This window comes from Phocoena phocoena, chromosome 11 (genome assembly GCF_963924675.1).
Source record: "Phocoena phocoena chromosome 11, mPhoPho1.1, whole genome shotgun sequence".
Taxonomy (NCBI): Eukaryota; Metazoa; Chordata; class Mammalia; order Artiodactyla; family Phocoenidae; genus Phocoena; species Phocoena phocoena.
The window spans coordinates 7957833-7984126 of record NC_089229.1 but is presented as its reverse complement, the minus strand read 5'-3'; the positions used below and the strand labels follow the sequence as shown (position 1 = coordinate 7984126).

The 26294-nt window shown below is 36.5% G+C and overlaps 1 protein-coding gene across 2 annotated transcripts; it reads right to left on the bottom strand.

The window, feature by feature from the left end:
* Positions 1-26294, bottom strand: ST13 (ST13 Hsp70 interacting protein). Of its 2 annotated transcripts, none has more exons than XM_065886590.1 (12): positions 25750-26294; positions 20624-20681; positions 18462-18537; positions 16685-16755; positions 12198-12264; positions 7986-8070; positions 7754-7864; positions 5199-5301; positions 3968-4084; positions 3286-3334; positions 1072-1205; positions 1-568 (listed from the first exon to the last, which is right to left on the bottom strand). In XM_065886590.1, exons 1-12 carry the CDS (start codon positions 25857-25859, stop codon positions 440-442), a joined length of 1110 nt encoding a protein of 369 aa, XP_065742662.1. In that variant the 5' UTR covers positions 25860-26294; the 3' UTR covers positions 1-439. The 2 variants fall into 2 exon arrangements, with proteins under 2 accessions (XP_065742662.1, XP_065742663.1); XM_065886591.1 differs by having other exon boundaries at positions 408-568; positions 18462-18507; positions 25750-25859.

The following is a 26294-nucleotide window of genomic DNA, read 5'->3' as shown; positions in this document are numbered from 1 at the left end:
TCCAACTCAAACTTTATCTATTTAAATGTTACATTTGCTTCCCACTAATAAATCTTTATTTCACTCAAACTTGAACAATAAATCTTCCATACTGAAGTATCTTCCTTGCCTAACTAATTCAAAGGAAAAAACCAAAATGATTAGTAAAGAAAAATGTAGGGATTAACACACCCTTTTGTTTTAAATATTTTTAAGGTTTAAAAATTGTTTAAAGTTTTAAATTTCTAGTAAGAAAACATTATCTGAATGAATACCCTAATGGCAAACCACTGTAAAATGTTTCAGCTGCATTTGGAGCAGAGGGGTAGGGATTATCTTCAAAGCACCCCAGCTTTCTTCATGAGAAGATCAGAGGTACACTGGTTTGTATTATTGCGACATCCATTAGGTGATCTAAGTTGCTTTTTCTTCAGCAGGGGCTTTTTTTGTCAGAAGGGCATTATGCTTGACCTCCAAATTTGGCCGACAATTTACTGATGAGATTCATAACCTTTGGGTTGCTCTGATATTTTGACATATTTGCCGGGTTCTGAGCCACATCCTGGAAGGCCACCATAACTTCTGGATCCTGCAAAGAAAGGTGTGTCTGTGTATATATATATGTGTATACATATATATATATTTAGTATGAAAAAAATGTTCTATGGGTCATCAGTTTTGTTATCCTACATCCTATCTCTTTATTCAGACCTTCAAATTTGTCATGGCTAAGTCAACTCAGGTTTGGACAAGTCCCTGAAGCGTAAACATTATTAATGTGTACTTCCAACTCCAACTCAATGATGTCACTTCAGACAATGAAAAAAAATATATACAATTTTGATACAAAGAAAAGGACAACAGGATATAATTACCAACTATTACAGAGTATTTCCCTATAAACCACTTTTAAGAACTTAAGCTACTCATTCTGAAAAAAAGAACATGAATGTCACAACTGCATAAAAAGCTATTTGGTAATTCAGCTCAATAAAATATGGCCAACAGAGTAACCTTAACCTGTCTCCACATAGAATTATGAAAGAAATGCCTCAGTGATATAAAGGCCAACTTTGTTCTTCCAAGTCTTACCTGCATGGCTGCAAGAACCTCTGGATCACTAAGAATTTCATTGAGCCCAGGCATTCCTGCCATTCCAGGCATGCCCCCTCCCATTCCAGGCATTCCTCCAGGAAAATTACCAGGCATTCCGCCAGGAAAGCCACCTACAAGAATAAATGAAAAAAAAGAAAAAAAAAAGAATAAATGAAAGATCTGTACAGACACCAAGCATATTCCCAAGCAGTCTGAGTACACTATTTCCTCCTGATTAAAATAACACATGTGCATACACAAAGAACAAGAGTGCTACTAAACACAAAGTAGTCTGAACATTCTAACTGGATGTAACAAGACATAATTTTTAACATTAATTATTTAAAAATAAGGCTGTAAATATTTTTTTCCTAGTAACAAAACTTTAAAAAGAAAACTAGTCTTACCTCAGAGAGAAAACTAACAGTCCCTTGGAATTATAAAATTAAAAAGTCTCGTAAGTCACCTTGTATCTTATCTTCTCATTCTTTAATATTATTTGTCTGTTTCAATTTAAAGTTAATTCATATGAGTTTAGTTTTTTTTTCCCCCCAAAAAAACTATATTCCCCTAAGCTAACTGCTTCCTTCAAGAACTACCTGAAATGCTTGTTATAAAAAGCTGTGGATTTTTGGGAGTCCCCTGGTGGTCCAGTGGTTAGGATTTGGTGCTTTTCACTGCCGCGAGCCAGGTTCAATCCCTGGTCAGGGAACTGAGATTCTGCAAGCTGCAGGACTCAGCCAAAAATTTTTTAAAAAGCTGTGGATCTTAATCTCCACCCTGACTGCCTCAAAATTTCTGAAAGTAAAACTGAAAATCTGCATTTTTAACAAGCAGTCCTGGTGTCTCTTTTTTACACTGAAAACAATGCTCTAGTAAAAAAGATTTAATTCTCCCAGTATATTTTTAGATTACAAACCCAAACTTTTCTACTCAGTTTTTCACTACCATAAACCTTTATGTCCACTGGAGATATCCTAAAATCACAATTAACACCAACATAGGGACATCCTAAAAAGAAATACAGGTAACATTAATCTACAGATCAAGGGTCATTACAAATAAAGCTATCATAAAGAAGAAACACCTATAACACAGTGATTTCCATCTGTCTCAACAATACAAACGTGCCCATAAATAACTAACAATCACAGATAAGGAGATCTAATCGGGGGCCTGAAAACAACTTCTAGCTTCTTATGCTACTGCTGACTTTTTAAAACTACTTTCTACAAAAATTACTGACCCAAGGCAACAATAGTTAGCCAGTCTGCTTGTCAAATCCATATAATAAAACCGACATAACAAAAAATTATCTCTAGTACTAGTCCACATTAGTGGTCATTTTCTAAAACAAAGGTACCTGATATAAGATATTATCTAATAAACAGAAAGTAAGCTATGAGCTAAAATTTATTTTCTTGCTTTTTCTCCAAGTCATCCCCAATGTATGTTCCTTCCTTTTGTTTTTTTTTTTTTTAGTTGCTTGCACATGACCTTTCAGATTAGAGGCTACCTTTCCTAGCCTCTGACCACGTGGTAAATTCTAAGCAAGGGAAGCATAAGTGGTGTGCAGCTGCCTCTATAAACCTTTACAAGAAAGCTAGTCGCAGCTGCTGATCCCCCATTACAATTACGAACTTAAAAAAAAAAAACAACTCTCTTCTCTTTACGTAAATTTCACACCGCCTCATTCTACCTGTATCGCATAGGCCTCTATCATTCAAGGCTTTGCCTCACTAGTAATTTCTGATCACTTGACATTTGCAAGAAAGGGAAGAATGTGTTGATATATTAATTCTACACTGAATGCAGAACTTTTTGTGCTTAATGATTCCATGCTTTTACCTAGTATCCTCATGAATATCAATGTATAATAGAACAAAATTCCATTACAGCCATTTAGGAATACTCTAATTAATACATCATAATAAATTCTTATAGTCTTTTAATAAAATACAATGCTCAGACCTCAGTAAATTTTATCTATTTTTAAAAAGTATACTGCTCAAAATATGAGGAAAATAATATACTGTATTTCCACAAACAAAATTTTTAACAAGAATGAAACTTTCTAGAGGTTGACATTCTAAAGACTCAGTGTTCCAGGGACTAATAGTACAAAATACAATATACATACCTGAGCCTCCAAATCAGAATATTACCCAATTATTTACAATATTAAGAGTTTTAATTTTTCTTTCAAAATACCTGGAAAAGAGCCATACTGAGCTCCTGATTGTCGTCTGGCTTCTTCCTCCTTTAATACAAAGAGGAAATTAAATTATATAATAAGAAGGGGGAAGTCTGCTGTCCACGCCTACCTTATCCATGCAAAACCATGAAAAAATTGTAAAATAAGCTAGTTAGAGGACTTACAAGTTTTGACAAGTTTCAAATGGCAATGTTGGACTAAAGGAGACACCCCATCTCCCAAAAAACAATTTTCAATTGGATTCTCAATGAGTATTACTTTTGGTAATGATTTCAAGTAATATTTTTGATTGTAACTAAAACTAAAAAATAACTAGAGTCAATTTTAAATAGCTATGAATCCACTATTAAAACGGAAGTAATCATAAAACTTAAAATATCAGGGCTTGCATCCTAAAGAAAGCAAATAATACTGCCAAGTTTTAAATTAATTACTTGATCAGGAAAAAGTCTTGATTTTAGGAGAACACAAACAAGGATATAAATTGGTGCTATACAAACTCACTTAAGAATCTGAAGACTAAGCAATGACGGGAAGGAAACCTTCCTTTAAGTAGTATCACTATCCTACAGAACTGCAGCCAGCTCTTTTTATTTAACAAGAGCCAGGAATTAGAATGATATCCAAAAGTCTCATCTACTATATTTTGCTTTAATGGTTTAAGTATAGAAACCTTACCCTCTGGGCTCTCTCATGTTCTTCCCGAGCCTTCTTGACCCTTTCTATTCTTTCTTTGATCTCTCGCTCTTCACGTTTTCGCTCATACTTTCTCCGATGTTCAGCAATTTTCTGGGCCTAGGGAAGAAACAGCCACAGAAAAATGTCTTCTCTGAAAGTTGAATAAGGTCAGCACAAATCAATGGTTTTGTTAAAGAATTACTTTTCTTTGTGGAGAGATTTAATTCAACACATAGTTGTGGAAAATGGGTTAGATTTACCCTATAGAAAAAGACCTAACTCAGGCTTTAACAAGTCCACTGTGAAACAAAGAAAAGAGGCTGGGATTTGAAGTTAGAGAAAAGTGTTAAAAATTTCAAACAATTACCTAGTGCAAGGATGACAAACAGATGTCAAATTGCATGACAATTTTTGCCTGATACCTGCCATGGGAAGGCAGAGACTGGGAACACACATACCAGTTACTTCCCACAGTCTAACTATACTGAAGTTTTCCTCATCGATAAAATGAGAGGGCAGGGAGAAGTATGTTAGTCTTAACTATAACAATCAAGAGAAAATATGTACCAGGCACTAGTACATAGTCCATGCCAAACATCTGGAATCTAGTATTTATTCACAGAATAATATAAACGTATGAGATTCATATTCAACCATTATTTTAGCTTGTTTATGATTATTTTTTAAGAACCTTGTGTTCTAGAATATCTCATCCGATAACCTTGCTGAGTTAGCCCTGTTACAAAAAGAAAGAAAATCAAATCATCTGATAGATTAAATTCAGTAAAACTTCCACCATCTTAAAGCCTCTGATAGTAAATTCTTGAACTTCCCACAAAGCTGAAAGATTTACCATGTAAACGCACTAAGTTGTTTTAACTAACAATTTTAGATAGAAATAAGGACAAACCAGACTCAATCTTGGGCTGCATTTTATAAATTTTCTATTTGTTCTTTTGCTGTAAACTTGATGCCCCTTTTCCATTTCTAACCTTCTGGTTATAATTTTGCAGGGTTGCAAACAAAATAACATAGCTTGCTGTAATACTGCATGAGAAATTAAAGCATGAAAACCCAATGAGATTTCCTGAGTTCAACACAAATTTAAGTGATTACAGATTATAACTTCCAAAGATTGTTTCTTTGCATCTGTTTTGCAGCTAATTTACTGCTAGGGTGTTAAGTACTAGAGCCTTTAGTAATGACTTTTCCCTTCTCTACTTTACCATACCCTTGGTTGAACTTCTTTCAGCATTGCACTAGCATCTTCATCATAATCCAGCTTACAGGCAAGGGCAAGATCATGGGCAGCTTCTTCCCAATGGCCCAAAAGTCTGAAACAGATTTTAAGTAATTTTTGGAGCCTTTTACACATATTCACTTATGTAGCATGGTGTCTTACTTCCTTATTATAAAAAAGGACTGTTACAGAAGAGGTTTAGATATTCAACTACAAATTTTCATGAACCAATTCAATTAGTATGTTCCACTCCATAAAAATTTAGTTTAAATTTCCTCTATGGTACCTGTGAAGCTGTTCTACTAAGAAATGTTTAAAAGCTTTTAAAAAATTGTTTCAATTCACAGTATTATGATGTTTTAAAAATTATATAGAGCCACAACTTTCAACTCATTAAAAACAGGGTTAACATGATGCGTATTCAGCATGCTACCTTCTATATGGGATAGAAAACAACATGTGTGCACATATTATTTAAAAAGGAGAGATGGGGGCTTCCCTGGTGGCGCAGTGGTTGAGAGTCTGCCTGCCGATGCAGGGGACACGGGTTCGTGCCCTGGTCAGGGAAGATCCCACATGCCGTGGGGAGTGGCTAGGCCCATGAGCCATGGTCGCTGAGCCTGCGCATCCAGAGCCTGTGCTCCGCAACGGGAGAGGTCACAACAGTGAGAGGCCCACGTACCACAAAAAAATAAATAAATAAAAAGGAGAGATGGGATGGATCAGAAACTAAAGGTTGGTGGAGATAGGTAAATATGGAGTAGAGGAGATAGCAATGGAAATGAGACTTCTCTGGTTATACCTATTAACTCAGTTTTAAACATGCAAATGTTTTACATACTCAAATAAGAAAATTAAATCAGAAAGGACAGAAATAAAGCAAGCCCAAACCCTGAATACAAACAGAAATAAGAAGAGGCTAATTATTTATCACATTGACAACATAAACCATACAGGAAAAATTAATTCAAGTAATTTTTAAACCAGTATTCTGACTGTATATCTTAAGTGAGACATATCCTAGGGATAAGAAAGAACTACAAAATAAACTTTACTTAAAGGATATATTAGTTTTAAGGCATGATTCTAGGAGAATACTATCTAAAATACAAAATGGAAAACATTTAATGTTGAATTTTAATTGAGAATATCGGTATAAACTCAAAATTTCTCAATTTCTTTCCCTAAAATCATTATTTTTAAAGGTTTTTTCTGACTGTTAATTGAAATGATAATGACGATATCCTGGAAACAATAAACATACCTAGTGGCCAAATTTCAGTTTCCACAAAATAATCCCCACTAAAACAAACCAAGATTTTCTGGAGAAATGGTCTATTCCAAGCTGTTTTTTAATGGTTTTCTTTGATGTTATATATGTGTATTTTTAAATTTATTTTTTATTATTTACTTTTTTGGCTGCATTGGGTCTTAGTTGTGGCACGTGGGATCTTAGTTCCCTGACCAGGGATCAAACCTGCGTCCCCTGCACTGGAATGCAGATTCTTTACCACTGGACCACCAGGGAAGTCCCTGGTCTATTCCAAGCTAAAGTATAAGATGAGTTCTTATACCAGAAGGCCAAGAAATGCTCAAAGACTAATGGGGTCGATCTCAAGACAATCAACAGCAATGCATGACCTTTCATATACCCAGAGAGCATTAATACAAATTTTCCAATCTTTTACCTGTATCTTTAACATCTGTCTTCATAATCACTAGAGCTACTTTTTGAGTCACCTAATACAGATGGTCCCAAGCATATTCATCTTCATCTCCATCCACACTTGAAGCATAGTACCTTTTCAATCCATGTAAGATGTAAATAGCACAGGACATTTCATCCCAAACCACAAAAACTCATCTGTATATTAAGTTTTGCTTCCAGGTTTGATTACTGATCTGGGTTAAATTCACCTCTTTATTTTCCCCCTTATCTGACTCTTAAAGTGACCTAACAGTGATCGAAGTAGTCTGAAGCTAGTATATTCCTTTTTCCATAATATATTGGCTGTTTAATGTTAATTACGAAGTCTGAAAATAACAGAAAGTTTGTAAGACACTGATATAAAGCCACTCTCTCTTCTTGGAGATAACTGAGAAAAATCCTTACCTTACATTTGGCTATATGTGGCCAAAAACTGTTAACACTGGTATTCACTGAATGGAAGCAGTGAAAAGAATTTTCTTACTTGTTCCTTATGACATTCTCTCAATTCTACATATTGAGCATGTATTACATTAAAATTAAATCCTTAGGCAATTTTTTAAATATTTTTTTTTTGATGTGGACCATTTTTAAAGTCTTTATTGAGTTTGTTACAATACTGCTTCTGTTTTATGTTTTGGTTTTTTGGCTGTGAGGCATGTGGGATCTTAGCTCCCCAACCGGGAATCGAACCCACACCCCCTGCATTAGAAGGCGAAGTGTCTTAACCACTGGGCAGCCAGGGAAATCCCGCAATTTTTTTTTTTTAAATAAGGTATATTAAAACATCAGGTTTAAACTTAAAGAGCTCTGAAAATAACTAAGTCTCATTATTTACCTGTGTGCTTTCCCCCGCCACTTGTATGGCTGAGCAGAATCAGGATTTATTTCAATAGCTCTGTCACAGTCTCGGATGGCAGCATTTGGCTTCTGTAATTTGATGAAGACACTAAAAAATAAGTATGATATTAAAAAGTATTCATTTCAAACAGTAACTTTTTGGGGGTTGCCACAGAAGCAATTCTATCTAAACAAATAAGCAGAAATCAGTTTTTATTTAGAATTCTCACCTCGCTCTCTTGGCATAAAGAATGGCCAAACGAGGATTTAGCTTGATGGCATCTGTGAACAAGTCAATGGCTTTCTGTAGTTCACCTAAAGTGAAACAAAAGTTTATTGAGAAATAGTGGATAAAAAATATTAATAAAAACTGTTGGTCTCTTTAATTAGCCTTTCACATTTCCCTTTTAGCCTAGTAAGACTAGTTTCTAAATTAACATACAAAACTGGCTCTTCAAAGCAAAATCTTTACCATACCTATACTGTAAATCACTCAATACAGACAATTTTGGGGAACATAACCCCCCTAAAAAATATTAGAATACCACATTCTTGGTAGGACTCATTGGCTTTTAAATTTAGATAAAATCAAAGGATAAGTCAATTTTATTCTATTAATTACATTTTCTTGTATCCATTAAGTTAAAAGGACAGGGCTTCCCTGGTGGCGCAGTGGTTAAGAACCCGCCCGCCAATGCAGGGGACACGGGTTCGAACCCTGGTCCAGGAAGATCCCACATGCCGCGGAGCAACTAAGCCCATGCACCACAGCTACTGAGCCTGCACTCTAGAGCCCACGAGCCACAACTACTGAGCCCACGTGCCACAACTACTGAAGCCCACGCACCTAGAGCCCATGCTCTGCAACAAAAGAAGCCACTGCCATGAGAAGCCGGTGCACTGCAACGAAAAGTAGCCCCCGCTCACCGCAACTAGAGAAAGCCCGCGCACAGCAACAAAGACCCAATGCAGCCAAAAATTAATTAATTTCTTTTTAAGTTGTTTCTATGATAAAAAAAAAGCAAGAACTGTAGAAAAAGAGATGTGGAGCAGTGAGGGTGGCAATGTCCAATCTGATTCCAAGATCTGAGAAGCTGTTTAATGCCCAACGTATATCCACTGCTTACTAGAAAATAAACATGGTTATTAAAGAATGAAATTAAATATATTTTCTTTCCATTTGTATTATTTTTTTTCAAACAATCACTAACTTGTTAGGACATAGATACTTATTAAATTGTTTGAACCTAACTACATTATAAACTAAACTCTTATGTATTTCTTTTGGCCTAGGAGTGCTGTGAAAAAAGTGAGAATGGTTGAGGACACTATAAACAGAGCAAGTTTGGGAAACTCTGCCCCAGTGCAAAGCTATCATCATTAGCTACCTGGACTACAAAAATTTCTTCCCTCCCTCTGTGGAGTCATGAAAATGCACCTTAGATTTGTTGCAGCGAGCACAGCTGATGGAGAACGCCGCCTTCTAGGCTCAAGGCTATACTCCATAAGCTGCTCCCAGCTAATGAATGAATACAGGAAGGATACCCAGGTAGGCCCATTCTTGTGAGACGTGCAACTCCTCTAATGGGCAACCTTGGCTTGCCTAGACTTTTAGAAACACACACACCGTTGAAGACTTTTCCTACACAACCTTCCATCTCTCCTACAGAGGGGTAAGACCTACATGATAGCCTCACTGTCTTCCCAGACTCCTCCAGTTCTCCCTGCTCCCCCACCTTGCCTCACAGGTATTTTCCTAATATACCTCTGCCACACCAACTCATGTCTTGGCTTCTACTTCTCCAATGAACATACCCTTAATTTGCCCCTAAAATCTGATCTACACAGAGTAGCAAGAATAATCCTTTACAAAAGTAAATTCTCACTATGAAATCCTCCTAGTCAAAAAACCCTCAATGGCTTTGCATAACCAAGGATAAAATCCTATATCCTTAGCATGATCTACTAAGTTCTTTAGTGAGCTGTCAAATCATCTGTCCTCCTCACCACCTTCCCACCCCCCATCTCCCACCCCCCAAGCACTTCTCTGACCTCAACTCTACCACTCTTATCCCTTCGCTCAGCACACTCCAGATAGTCTGGCCTTTCTGCTATTCCTTGAACACGTAATTGCCCCCAACGCTCTCCCAATTAACCTCTGTATTTGTTCTCCCCTATGTCCCCAAAAGCGCTTCTTTACACGGCTTGCTCCCTGCACTTCATCAGGTGCTTTCCTGACCACCTTATATAAAATATAGCTTCCATCATTGACTATCCCTTTACTCAACTCTATTTTTCTTCATAGCACTAATTACCACCTAACTTTATATTATAAATTTGTTTATTTTTGTTCTCCCAAAATATAAAGTCTATGAAGTAAAGAACTTGGTCTGCTTTGTTTCCCGCTGTATATCCAGCATCTGGAACATGGTAAGCCTTCAATAAATACTTGTTGAACAAATATAATAAACTGAAAAAGCCTAACAGAAATACCTCTAATAATGTGACAGCTGGAAACACTAAGGTCTTAATAAGAAAAGTACCAGTACCTTAATATTAGTACCAGGTACTATTCTAGGCATATTATACACATTTACTCATTTATTCCTTATGACTCTATTAGGTAGGTATTATTATCCATATTTTATAAGGGAGGGAACAAAAACAGAGGCAGAGAGAGTAACTTCTCTAAGTTTACGTAGCTAGTAAGCCCCAGAGCTGGGATTCAAACCCAGGAACTTGGGCTCTTTAAACCCAGGGTTTAACTATATTCCTGCCTCTCCGACCCCAGGTGGGGCCTGAACCTACAATCCCTAGCTTATAATACTAGTGTTTTATCCCTGTAACATACACCATAAAATTGTACCTATTCTAAAATTAGAACTAGGCTATATTTACAAATAAACATAGCTTGGAAAAAAATAAGGAAAAACAAAAATGTGACTTATTAGGTGGTGGCTGCTTCATTTTCACTTTGTTAAACATTGCTTAGACAATATATAAGTAAATTTTTAAAAATACAATATGCCAAAATAAGTGACAAAAATAATGAGTCGATAGTATGGCACAGTAAGATCCTGGGCAAGTCAAAACCCCTCTAAGCCCTCAGATTATTCACTGATCTGTAAAATGGGACTAGTATGAGATTTTAATGAAATAATGCACATTAAAATATAATAAAGCTGGCAGGAATGTAGAAGGCACAATTATATGCTAGGTAAATAGAAATCTTAGGTGGTAGGGAAATTAAGAAAAGATTAGTGTGGAAAAGGAATGGTCAGGAAGAGAAGTGGCTGGGATGAATTGATGGGTACAACTTAAAAGTTGAAATAGGTGAAGAAGAGCTTTACAGAGAAGCACAAGTAAAGGAACATTCTAGGAAAGTGAGGTCTGGCTGGAATGGAAGGTTAATACTCAAAAATAATAAGGCTGGGAAGGCAAAATATAGGATCTAACTCTAGCAGGTCCAATGCTATGATGAGCTTCAAAATGTATGCAAAAGTTAGTCACAGGTTACAAGCAAAGGAGTGTGTACCAATAAAAACAAGTTCTAAATAAGAATGATCTAGGGGCAGTGAATAGAAAGCAATGAAGTAGAGACATGTCAGGTAGACAAACTATTAAGGTAACTGCAATAGTATAAACATATAAGGACTTAAGCTTAAGAAGGTGGTGGGATTACAATGAAAAGGAACCTGAACAGCAATCGATACTGAACTCATTCTAAAATAAAACTTTAGTCATCTTCTAAGTCTAAGGATGAAGTACAAATGCACAACAGCATTATACAATAGCATCTATTCAATGATGGCATTGAGACACACTACACCACACAGCTATAAAGGGGTTTGCACAGTACCCAAGTTAATAAATAATTTGTTCTTATAAATTTTAACTAATTAAACATAATACTTAATACTACCAGCACTCTCCCACTCTGATAGGATTTTCTGAAGGGGTTCTAACATGCAGAAACTAGAACAAGAGTGTTGTATTGAAGGACAATATTTGTGAAGGGTGTTAGAATGTAGAAAGTCGAGGATCATTGATCTAATACCATTTTTGGGGAAAACCTTTCAGCTTTTATTATTATTATTTTTTCAGGTTTTCCCATCAGGCTTTTATTATAAAGAAGGTTCGAAAGCCTCCTGTCAGTGGAGAAACACTAGACTATAGTCAGGAAAGTACAGTCTTTGAGTTACAATCAGGATCTGTACGCCCTGAAGCAAGATAATTGATACCTGAGTGATTTCAGCCTCTTTATTAATGGGAAAGGGGTGAGTGGAGGACAGGACGCTTTCTTCTCCAGTACCATATACTCAATAAATTTAAGTTCCCTTCCAGTTTCCCACCATTAACAGTTACTGCAGCAGAGAAGTAGAGAAGAGAATATTCAGACTACTGTAGGAAATGTAGCAAAGAGAAAAAAAAAAATCACTCACCATCATTTAGGGCATCAATGGCAGCCACTTTTTTATCATTTGCCTGATCCATCATCTCCTCAGTTATCTATGGGGAAATTGAATATCAACTAAGTAGTAGAAGAAAAGCAAAGGGAAGGAGGAAACAATTTGGACTTTCTTAGGGATGTGGTAGTCACAACCCCCATTTCCACTCATTTTTCTCTGGTCTCAAGGGAACAAAGAGGAGAATTATAATAAAGGATTAGTAAGAAATCTTACAGGATACATTTTAATCTTTCATACTAAATAATAAATGTCATTCCCTATACTCTGCCCTAGACATGACTTTTGCTTCCCTCCATCCCGATCTGAGCAGGTTTTTCTGCCCTAGTTTTTACCAAATCCTTTCTAGTTATTCACAAGTATAGGCATAGCTTATTTTATTGCACTTGGCAGACAGCACAAATTTTACAAATTGAAGGTTTCTGGCAATGCTGTGAATCTACTGGAGCCATTTTTCCAACAACATTTGCTTACTTTGTGTCATTTTGGCAATTCTTCCAGTATTTCAAAATTTTTCATTATTGTATTTGCTATGGTGATCTGTGATGTTACTACTATGACTTGCTGAAGGCTCAGATGGTTAGCATTTTTTAGCAATAAAGTATTTTTAAATTAAGGTATGTACATTGTTTTTTAGACATAATGCTATTGTACACTTAATAGACTACAGCATAGTATAAACATAACTTCTACATGCACTGGGAAACCAAAAAATTTGTGTGACTCACCTTATTGTGGTGGTCTAGAACCTAACTCACAATGAGATCTTGGAGGTATACCTATACTAAAACCCAGTCTCCCCACAAGTGGAAAAGCTAGTTCCTAAGAGGCTTGAATCTTAGAAATGTCTCATTCTTTTGGTCCTATGAACATCTATTGAGCACCTATACTAGATAGAACAAACACCGTACAAGATGCTGACAGTACAATGATCATTAATAACGAAAACATTCAGCAAACCTCCTACAAGAAGCGATTTCTTTAACAATCAAAAATCCACTCTATCACCATCACTGTAAAATATTACTGAAGGTGCTGGCTAATCATTAAGAAAATGATTTGATACGTTTAAAAACTGGAAGGAAAATACCAGCTGTCTTTATACACATACCTAGAAAATCTAATAGAACTGACAAGCTATTAGATCTACTATGACAATTCAGTAAAGTTCTCTTTACTGAAGGGAACAACAAGAGAATACAAGAGCAACATAAAAAACAAACCCAGAGTTCTTCCACATCAGCAACAATTATAAAATATAATAGAACAAGATACCATTCTAAGAGCACACAAGACTTTCATGGGAGGGAGCAGGGGAAAAGATAAAATTCTATTAAAGGACACAGATATATATCATGCTCATGAAAAAATTATCAACTGTATCAATCTACCCCCAAGTTACTCAATAAATTCAAAGCATTTCCAACAAAAATCCCTACAAGTTTTGGACAAACTAAAACTTTTTAAAAGAATAAAGGAAAACACACTTTCCACATAGTAAGACATCCAACAGAGTCAGGATAACCTGCAAAAAGACGACTTCAGTTTATGGTAATATGATGCACATGATAGTCTGAACAAGTCTAAAACACACCTTATATCAATAAAAGCCATCTTTGGCCTAAGAATGTAGAAATCCTCAAACAACAAAATAAAGTGAAGGCTTGAAATCCAGCCAGGTGCCAAGTGCTCCATCTGCTATCACCCTTGTGGAAGGTGTCAAAGTGGGTGACCTTGCAATTCTGTTTTTGAAGATAGTGCAGGACACATGAAACAAAGTCTAGATTCAGGTGATACAAATGTATGTTGTCTAATCAGACATCCTCCAAAACAAATCTGGAACCCCAAATGCCTATACCTGCAGGCATAATGGTATATCAAAAATAAACCTGTCCCAAAGAGGGAAACCTATATAGAGAGAAGAAAAAGAAATCTCCCCTGAAAATTCGTAACCACAAGCCCGCCTTTGCAGAAGTAATTCACATTACTTCTGTAGTTAAATAAGCAATGAAAAAACCATGCTGAGAATCTGAAGTGATCCTTGAGCTGGTCGCACCAACTCAGTGTCTTGATTGAAGCAAACATCTCTCTCTTTGGAGGAACACACCTTCTACTCAGGCCTCAAAACCTTTCCACAGGTAAAGTTTACAAGAACTCATGGTCAACACATACACGCGTGCATGCACACGCACACACACAAACTACAGTAAACAAAGTACCTCAATGAGCAAGAGTCAGGAAAAATAACAAGAGAATAAGACCAGTAAAACAGTCCGATAAAGAATTTAATGTGTTTAAGAAAATAAATGCAAGTTCTGAAAATGAGTAAGGAGCAAGAGACTTAAAAATAACCAAGTGGTCTTTAAAAAGAATCAAAGAGAAAGTATCAAAATGAAAAACAAGCATTCAAATTCAAACATCAATGGAACAGCTGATTAGACAAAGAAAGCATACATAATTCGTCAGTGATAAAGAGATGGAACTTAATAGTGAAAAAGTCTGTATCTAACTACGGCTCCAGAATGAGAGTAGAGAGAATGGGAAAGAAGCCATTTTTGAAAGAGATACTAGCTGAAAATATTCCAGAGCTAAAAAAAGTTAACCCTAGGATTTATGATGCCCAGTAAATCCCAAGTAGGATAAATAAAAAGTATTATAAACCTAGACACACCGAGATGAACGGCACCATCAATAAACAGAACATGATTAATTTTTTTAACAAATATTGATAAAGTATTTATATTCGTTATGGAGAAAAAGTTAAATTATTTAAAGACATTAAAAAAGACCTAAAAATAAAACAGATACCACATTCATGGATAATCTCAACAATGAGGAGATGTAGCTTCTCCATTTGTTAATTTAGGTTTAATGCAATTCTAATGGAGGGGGGTAACAATCTGATTCTAAAATTTATATGGATGAACAAAGGGCCAATAGCAACCAAAATTACTCCTAAAGGTTTGGGGGTCCTTGCCCTACAAGATAACAAGACTTAATATAAAGCTAAATACAACAATGTGTCATTAGTGCATGGAAAAAAATTAGACAAGTAAAACAAGAAAACACCAAAACAGACCCACACATATACAGAAACCGTGTATTTTAGCATTGGTGAGGAAAAGGATTTTTCAATTATGGTGTTGATGGTTAAAGGTGAAAGGCAAACATAAAATTTTCAGAAGGAAAAAACCAATATATTACAGCAATTATAACCTTAAGGTAATAAAGCATATACAAGAACTTTCAATTTAACTATATTAGAAGATTTTGTATGGGGGGAGGGATAAATCAGGAACTTAGGATTAACATATACACACTACTGTATATAAAACAGATATCCAGCAAGGACCTACTGTACAGCACAGGGAACACTACTCAATATTCTGTAATAACCTATATGGGAAAAATTCTGAAAAAGAATTAATAGATGTATATGTATAACTGAATTACTTTGCTGTACACCTGAAACTAACAACATTGTAAATCAACTATATTCCAATAAAATTAAAATATTTTTAAAAAGACTTTGTATACTAAGACAATGTAAAGAAAATGAAGAAAAACCACAAACTAGTAGAAAAAAATGTGGAGCACACAGACGGCAAACTGTTGGCATCAACTGTTAGCAGAATATAAACTGAACTTAAAAATCAGCAAGAGAGATAAACCAGTAAAAAAAAAAAGGGAAAAGTCAGAATAAGACTTCACAAGCACCTGTGAATAACCAATAAACATGAGAATATGTCAACTTTATTAGAAATCAGGAAAATGCAAACTTAAAAGCCACAAGGACATATCATTTCACACAGTAAGGTTGGCAAAGATGAATTATGACAATATCAAGAACTGGTGAGAATATGGACCAATCTTTTAAACTGCAATTAGTATGTTACAATGTTTCTCAAGCTTTGTTTCATTATCAATCCCCAAAGAGCCTTTTTAGGCAATTTTTTCTTACTTCTCACCCCCTCCATTTTAATACTGCAGATATAGTGCACATACATGAATGTGCTATGACCTTTGGAGTACCACTAACCATTGTAACACCTAAGTTTTTTTCAAGCCCCCCTCCCAAGAACCGATTTTCACCACCTTGAGGGCAATATCTTTTGTTGGGACAAAACCATTTTAGAAAACTGGCAATAGATATCCCAGTAACAGGCAATTCCACTTGTAGAAATAAATGTTAGATGAACTCTATGGTCTCAAAAGCAGTCGAACCAGATGCAAACTGAAATAGGTAAACAGAAAACAAGTATTTCAGAGATTGTTAGAGACTACGATTAAAAATAAAGGGAATTTTCACAAATATTTTAAAGAATAAAATGCTTTCCTAGATGCCTCAAGTCAGAGAAAGATTCAACTTGCACTTTTCCTAGAAGAGAGATGTCATAAAATTATTACAGTAGGTAGGCTTTCACATTCCTGGCAGCAAGCAGAAAATAAGCCATTGAACTTACCTCTACATTTTCATCTCCCATTTCTTGAGGGGCATCAGTGTCTGGTTCAATCACACCTTCATTGTCAATTTCTGTTGAAGTTAAGAAAATGAAAATAAGACCTGGGCTATCCAATATAGTAGCCACATGAGGCTATTAAAAATTAATTAACCTGGGCTAGTGCAACTGATGAACTGAACATTTTACTCTAGATTAATTTAAATACTTTACTTTGTTAATTTTATTTAAACTGGTACACTGTAAAATATTTCCCTGTTAAACACAATCTTATTGTTTTGGTAAAATTATATTTCATTTTAATAGTCACATAATGCAAGGTATTTATTATCATATTGTAGTAGGTACTCTGGCAAGTGCATAGTTTCTATTCCTATTACATATTACACAGACATACTGATTTAGTCAGTGTCAACAAACTGATTCAGGTGAAATATTGTGTTCTACACACCAATATACTATAATGTTTTTTTAAAAAATATTTTATGCAGATAGCACAAGTTATAGGGATACTCTGATGTAAACCATGATAAAATGTTTAATTTTACCATTTTCTGCCTTTGAAAACATAGTATGGATAAATTTTAAACTAAAAGTATACTACTCGTACAGAACTGACCCCCAAAGATAGCACTACAAAGAGCTATGCTGCAAACTTCATGATGGACAACTGTATAAACAAAACAAAGTAACCGTTATATATCAAAAAATTTTTAAACAATAAACATTAGGAGACATTTTTAGCAAAGAGTAAATGTGATAAAAGCAGTTTCCTCTCAACTGTCAAAAAAGAATGAAATTAAAATTGGCTACCTGAAATCAGAATTAACATCCAACAATAAATTTTTAATCAAGTTTTTAACAGGAACTGAGCTTGTAACTTTTTCTAATTATAAAACAGCTTGATTCCTGCACAAAATGCTTTTAGATGGAGTTAATTTTTTAAAAATTATTAGTCATGGTAATTGTTAGAAAACTGTAAGACTAAAAAAATTTTACAAAAAGTAAAAGATCTGATTAAGCCCCCAAACAACAAACCCTTTCTAACACACCAAAGATCAATGGACACAAAATTTGAAAAGAATTTGAAAAATGAGTATTTTTTTTAAAGCTTTTAGATAGGTTCTGTGAATTAAGAGACTGCCCAATTAATAACTGGGGTATACATTTATAGTCTCAAAGGACCTCCAAATTTATGAAGAAATTTGTCAGTTTTCAGTCTAAAAAAACCAAACCAAACAAATAAAACCCCAAGCCCATAGCATAGACATCAATTCTTCTAAACTGAACCAGTTTTATTAACACAGATGCAGGTACTAAAGGAAAATAATTTTTTGGTACTGGATTCATTTATTGGAAAACTTTTACATATGTCTAGAAAAACCTGGGTATCTGACCCAACTTATTCAAATACAAATTTCATGACGTCTGAATACTGATCAAGCATTTCCATTAAAAAGGTAACATCTGCATTGAGATACGCTATAAATACTCTGGATTTGAAGACCTAGTATGAAAAAAGGAAAACAGCTCATTAATAATTTTCCTATACTGATTACATGTTGAAATGGTACCATTTTACATATTGTTTAAAATATATTATTTGAATTAATTTCAACTGCTTTAAATTTTTAAAACGTGGTTACTAGAAAATTTTAAATTTCATATGTAGCTCACGTCATACTTCTATTAGATAGCACTAATTTAGTCAATTTAGTAAAAATCAACACAGGACCATATCATGAGATTATCAAATACAAACTAACTACCATCTCCTCACCTAGATCACTCTCCTCACTTGATGGTTCGTCTGTCTTTATGTTTTCCTCCGCCTTCCTACTATCTGTTTTTTCTTCCTAGCAAAAGGAAGGCAAACAACGCTATCAGCATTTAATAACACACCCAACATATATGTTATTCATTTATACCAATTTATGTATAAACTATTCAGATACACTGTATTTCAGTTGCTGATGCTCTTTCTTGTTTTGTTTTGGTAAACTAGCTTTTGCTTTCTATTTTTATTTCTCTTTTTAAATTAAAGGGACTTCCCTGGTGGCACAGTGGTTAAGAATCTGCCTGCCAATGCTGGGGACACAGGTTCAATCCCTGGTCCAGGAAGACCCCACATGCAGTGGAGCAACTAAGCCCATGCGCCACAACTACTGAGCCTGTGCTCTAGAGCCCATGCACTGCAACTACTGAGCCCCCATGCCACAACACTGAAGCCAGCGTGCTGTAGGGCCCACGTGCTGCAACTGAGTCCAAGCGCCTAGAGCCCATGCTCCGCAACAAAGAGAAGCCACTGCAATGAGAAGCCCACGCACCGCAACGAAGAGTAGCCTCCGCTCGCCACAATTAGAGAAAGCCCGCACATAGCGACGAAGACCCAACAGAGCCAAAAAATAAATAAATAAAAATAAATAAATTAATTAAGTATAGGTCCAGTCCCTAATCCAAACCATTTAGAAAATGAGTTTTAGAATTTTTTAAATTTTGGATTTTAGGAAGCTAATAAAGTGGATATACCACATATTATGTAACACCCTTAACAGGCACTGTAGTCCACAACTCTCCATAATCAAACACATACTACTTTCTCAAAATAAAAATTTTTTAGCAGAGATACAAGTTAATACAATTTTGTCTTCACACATGTATCACATGGCAAAATATCTTACCTAGGGCTCAGAATCTACCAAACTCTGACAACTGACTCACCAAAAAAAGAATTACTACTTCTGAAGCTTTTACTTAACTTCTCTCATTTCACTGTTCAAAGGTAAGCTAAATAATAAAACAGCAAATTTTCTTATCAATTTAAGACAGCTAGTCAGAAGACTCTGAGGAAAAAAACCTTTTAGACATGAAGGCAGAAAATAGGAGAAAAAGGAATTCCAAAGGGAGCATTCTTTTTTAAAAAATTAATTAATTTATTTATTTATTTATTTTCGGCTGCATTAGGTCTTCTTCATTGCTGTGCACAGGCTTTCTCTAGTTGTGGTGCGAGCAGGGTCTACTCTTTGTCGTGGTGCACAGGCTTCTCACTGCTGTGGTTTCTCTTGTTGCAGAGCTCGGGCTCTAGGTGCATGGGCTTCAGTAGTTGTGGCACACAGGCTCAGTAGTTGTGGCTCGCGGGCTTAGTTGCTCCACAACATGTGGGATCTTCCCAGACCAGGGCTTGAACCAGTGTCCCCTGCATTCGCAGGCGGGTTCTCAACCACTGCGCCACCAGGGAAGTCCCAAGGGAGCATTAAGAGTACATCTTCCCCTACCCCCATCTCTAAAATTTAGATACAGCAACCTCCTCCTGTTTGTACACACCTTTTTGGCAAATATGCTAAAGCAACTCCATGAACCACACTCAGAAATATCCCTCAGGTGGTAGGGCAGAAAAAAAAATTAAGAGTAACTAATTTGGGCTGTTTTTCATTTACTTTCCAAATACTAATAAAGTACCTACAAAAACACTATGCTACGTGCTAAAAAACAAACAACCAAAAATGATGAATGGGAATTCCCTGGCAGTCCAGTAGTTAGAACTCAGCACTTTCACTGCTGTGGGCCCAGGTTCAATCCCTGGTCAGGGAACTAAGATCCCACAAGCAGCGCTGAGTGGCTAAAAAAAATAATAAATAAAGATGAAGACTACAAATGCACACAGACACAGAGCTTACCACTTACAGGTCATGCATATAACATATATCCAGCATTTATTCTCACTTACTCTATACAACATAGTGAACATTCAACCCCACATTCTCAGTGTTAAACCAGATTATAGAGATTTGATGTCCAAATAGAAATTTTACAAAGATGTTACTTCCAAGTGATTTCTCGGGGAAATCAGGAATGGCAATTTGAGGGCAGAAGGTGACAAACATCCCTAAGAAACCTTATTGTACTTTATCAGTAAACATACAAATGAAATTCATAGCTTACCTTGGTATTTTCTTCCAATTTAGTTTTATGAGTAGCAGGTGGTATTTTACCCCCCATGCTTGAGAAAGATGAAAGAAAAGATACTTGTTTAGAAAACTAAAATTCAGTAAGCCAAGAAACATTTATTTATGCTGAGAAAAAAGTTACATATTTAAATAGTTACCTTTTCAAACCTTTAAGGGTAAACTCATTTGAATGCTTCAGTATTGTAAGTTTCTTTCAGCTTAAAAATTTATTTACTTTTAGGATACTGGTTAATAAAAATCTAACCCTTTCCTTGTCTCAGTAAGTCTAGTAAACTTAATTATATAGCTTCTCTGCCCATTCCCAGAGAAAAAGGAAAAGAGGTAAAGAAACATGCAATGACAAAATCATTTGTACAAGTTGTTAGAGTTCAGTAGATATACTCGAATCCAAAACTTTGAATTTTTGAATCAAAAGTTTGACATTTAGTAAGAATAGCTCAATTAAATTCAAATAGGCAGTTTATAAAATAACCATATGAAGTCACAGTGTAATGATTCAAAACATTTGTTTCCTCTGACTAGTACCTACAAGGGTTCTTCTTGGTTATATTCATATGCCCCTCACACTGAAGATTTTCTCCTTATCACCTCTAAACTTCACCCATTAGAATTTCTTCTTGGCCTCACAAGCCCTTCTTTCCCAAATACTCCAGGCCAACCAAGTGAGTTATACATAAATAACTTAAAAATAAGGAAAAAATAAGACCATGAAGAATTAGTGCTATATGCTCCTTTTAAGCATAAGGGCTACATGCAACAGTCCAGTGATTAAAAAATTCAGTGGATTAAGAGCACTCCACAATAGTGAGAGCTGGAGATCACCAAGACTTAACATGTGCCTTAAAAAAAAAAAAAAAGAGGCCATTAACTTTTATGTAAACAAAGATATGTTAACTTGGAAAACAGAAAGGAACCTAGTCCAAAACACGTGTAAGCGTCGATTCTTTATAACTAGTTATCAGAGCCATGCTTACATTAATTTCAGTTGGGTGGGATTTCTGGACATAAAGGTATGAGTATACTGGATTTAAACAGATATTGGTTTTCCAAAGTTCTTTTACCAACTTACACATCTATTACCAGTGTATGAGAATTCATCTGTTCCACACTTAGCTACTGTCCATCTTTTAAAAATTTAGCATTTTTAACAGGTTTGTAGTGGTATCTTATTGTAATTTGAGTCTCTTTTCATACATTTACTGGCCATTTTAAAAACCTTTTTCGTAAAGTTCACCTCTTGTCCAGCCTTCTATTAGGTTGTCTATCATGTTTGTAGGTGTTCTTTGTATATTCCGCATATGTACATTCTGTCAGTTTTACAAGTTGCGAATGTCTTCTCCCACCCTGTGGCTTGCCTATTCACTCAATAGTATCTTTTGATAAGGCCAACATGAAGTAAAAGTATAAATGCAAAGTAACAAATGTAATGAGAAACAAAATTTGCAATTTCTTGTATGTACCATTCAATTAAGAAAAATGTGTACCTTTCCCATTCTGTTTAATGTGACAGTAACAAAAAAAATCTTCAGTTACTCAGTACCTTTGATAAGGAAAAATGGCTCCCGTGTGCCAATCATTACACAATCCAAAACATCTAACTACGCAATTCAGCAAAGTGAAATGGTTTAATGACAGGGAACAAGCACACAAACACGACAAAATTCTTTAAAATTCTATTCTACCGAAAAACTTTTCGAAAGAGCACAGTAATCAAATACCAGTTCTTTGCAGTTAAATTTTAATGAAGGCACCAGACTTCCTAAACTGTGTTTTTCCTAAGTTTCAAAATGCAGCATCCAAGAATGTATTTAGAGTGACATCCAAACACAGTCCTAACAGTGTAATTTATGTTAAAACTTTGGGAGGTGACAGTCCTGCCAACTAATGTGTTAAACTAAATCTAATCCTAAGGAAATATCAGACAAACCCAAATTGAGGGAAATTCTGCAAAATAACTGACCCATAATATTCAAAATTGCCAAGGTCATGAAAATCAGTGAAAGACTGAAGAACTATTTCAGAACGAAGAGACATGAGTATGAAGTGTAACATGTAATTCTCAAGATTAGATACTATTAATGTATCCGTATCGGTTTCCTGAGTTGATGGCTGTACTGCAGAGGACTGTCCTTGTTTGTAGAAAACACACCCTAAATGGTGTTGGGGACACAGTGTTGGAAATAGTTCAGGAAAAAAGTTCCTTGTACTATACTTGCATTTTGTTTGCAAGCTAGGAAGCTGTTTCCAAAAAACTAAAAAATTTAAAACTTGGGAGGAAAACCCAAGAGGGTTTATTCATAAACTACATTTAGAGTTTCTCACATTCCAAATTCTAGTTAACTATTGGAAGGTAACACCAATTTATAGGTACAGAAGTTTCATTTTATGCTTCCAAGATTTAAAACAAGATAGTTCTCCACCAAAAATTGCAAACTGGACTTTGCCAATATAGGCATTTATGTGGGACCACACAAGACTTCAGTCATAATTCTCTTAATTTGGTAACATTAAACCTACTCTGTGCTGTATTTACTTACACACATGTACAAAACACTGGGTGCTATATTTTAAATTCACTGAGGGTACAAATGCATCCTGTTCACGTCATTTAAAATATCTGCTGAAGGGCTTCCCTGGTGGCGCAGTAGTTGAGAGTCCACCTGCCGATGCAGGGGACATGGGTTCATGCCCCGGTCCAGGAAGATCCCACATGCCGCGGAGCGGCTGGGCCTGCGGGCCATGGCCGCTGAGCCTGCGCGTCCGGAGCCTGTGCTCCACAACGGGAGAGGCCACAACAGTGAGAGGCCCACGTACCGCCAAAAAAAAACAAAAAAACAAAAAAAAAAACAAATCTGCTGAAAAGCCATGTGCCATGCATGCACTGTGCTGGAGACTAGAATACAAAGATTCTCCCTTTGATCTTAAATTGCCATAAAATAAAAAGGATAAAAGTAACTGCAAGATACAAAGTAGACCGAGTTGTGATATAGGAGAAAATAGCATCAGAAAATACTTCTCCCCCTAGAAAAACAAAAATATTCCAAAACATTATTTCTTGGAAAGAATGTAGTCTCCCTGATTCCCACTGACTACTGGGCCAAAATTCTTTTCTTCATATTTCTCTTGTTCAATTTATTAAACTTATATATTCTTAAAACCAAATAAAATTTTAAGCTATAAACAATAGTAGAAATTATGGCAAATAAGCAAATGGACTGTTCTTCAATGTCTAAGCCTGGATATCCATGACTAATTTAGTATGGACTAAAGGAAAACCTGAGATGGTTTCTACTTGAGGAACCCTAAAAGTAGGATTAGGTTTAGGAATATTACTGGACCTAGAAGTCTCCACATTCAACCCTATCTCCTATAACTTTGGACTGCTTTAAGAAGACTGATACCAAGACAGAAAAGAGAGGAACTGATACACTTCAGAGACTACAATACTTGACAGAATTTTCAGACCATAAATCGGAATTCTCTACACAGCCACAATCACTCCAGCACAAGTTACAACACTGCTCTCGGATGCGTGTTAACTTTTTCCTCACAGTGTCCTCTACCTCTCTAGGAGTGGAACATAACATTGTATCCACTCAATATACCGCTCACTCTTGGTGCCAGATATTTCTTCCTGCAGTATAGGTCTGCTTTACCTGGAATTTTAAGAACTTATTAATTGTAGGCTCTTTTCTCCAATGAATAAGTAAGAGGAAGACAAAAGCATATAAATATCTTAAGTGACATTTTTGGATCAAGTTACTCAACAGAGAAAATGAGTAAAATCTAGACCAATTCCTAAAAATTTTTCTGTTAAAAAGCACAATTTGCAAAACGGTATTAACTGTTAACAACTGTTATTAAGCTACTACAGTAACTAATTGTAAGTGTTCTCAGAATTTTACATAAATTAACATGAGCAAAAATCTTACAGTAGCTAGAAAACTGGTGGGGGAAAAAAGGACTGAGAAAATTCTTAGAAGAAAAACATTACTATCCCACCACAGACAACGTTGATAGATCTGAACTTAAGTTTCTTCGTTAGAACAAGCTCACTGGAAGAAATATTCTTTCAAATGTTGGCTAATCGTTGGTTCATCTTCCCCTATAAAAATGTTACTAAAATAAACAAATCAACGTTTAGGGTAGTACCTTTTAGGAGTCATATTGTTTTACACTATTTATCCCTTTTTACTCGCTATTTATCACCGTGAGATGCAATTTGTATGTCATCTCTTTTAAATTCCTCACCAGGAGTACTGGCTCTAAAGAATCATCTCGGGGAAGAGTTCCCTTTCTCCCTTAAGTTCCCCTTCAATACGAAGAATACTAATCTCTATTACATGCTAAATATCAAGACGAATTTCTGTACTTATCCATCTGTATCCCTAAATAGATTGTACTTAAACTGTTTCCTAGCTAGCACCTGGCACAATGCCTGTCCAATTAATTCCACGCTCGTAGCGCCGTACTCTGGAGTTAAAGATAACAAGAATAGATCGTGTTAACATGTGGGTCCTTGAAAAATCAGTTTTTTAAAAGTGTTTGGCGTGATGGCACTGCCACTACGGAGGTACAATAAGCGATTCCCAAAATAACTCTACGCACTTAGAATCGCTGTAATTGTAAAAGTAATCAAACACAGTTACCACTTTTATTGTAACTTATTAAATAACTTACACATCACACCACTTTTTAAAGGCACAGTGCTTAAAGGAGCTGCTTCGTGTCACTGCGACCTCAGCAGGACACCAGAGATTTCAAGAAAAACAACTCCATGCGAAAGCTAAGTCTTGCCGCTTTCACCCCTCCCCCTCACGGCTACAGTGCCCTGCTGCCCGCAACCATCTGCATCTCCGTATTTCGCCGAAGACACACCCCTGGCGACCTCAGAGCGGAGGGAACCCATCTCTGCCTTTTCCTTCCCTGCCTCTGAACCATCTAAGCTTTCCGATCCTCCACGAGCCCCTCGAGGTCGCCGCCAGGGAGCGAGACTCGCCGCCGAGCTCCAGGTCCCTCCGCCCCGCGCCAGCTCGGGCCCAGCTCCCCCTCCCGCTGTCCCTGTTCCCTCCCCCATCGGCCCTCAGGCCCGGGTCTCACCTCTCCACCCACTCCTTCAGGAAGCGCATTTCCTCGGTGTGCAGAACGCTTGGGTCCTGCTTGCACATTTTCACAAAGGCTCGAAGCTCGCTCACTTTGCGGGGGTCCATGGTCCGGAGGCGGCGGGAGGCAGCAGGAGGCGGCGGGCGCGGCAGAGGCGGCAGCCCGATCCTAAGCCCGGTCTAGCTCAGCGTGACCGCGTAAAGGGGGCGGCTGCTGAGAGGCAGAACAGACTAGAACCTCCCCGGCCGCTGGCTCCGCCCACCCAACGGTCTCGTGACCCCGGGTCCTTCGCCCGTTCATTCCTATTCCTCTACCGCCGCGCTGTGCACTGGCTAGAATCTTCTAGAAGTGTGGCTGTTCGTGCTGGTGCCTGCCTCTCCATGCACGGATTCTTCTCTTCACTCAGAACAGTGCTCTAGATGGATCAACCTCCTATCCGGTGCTTTCAAGGAGGCGGGAGCTGTCAGCCCCTGCGGGGAGTCATTTAGAATAGAATATTCTGTGATTGTGGCCGTTAAATGGAACATGACGTCATGACGCCA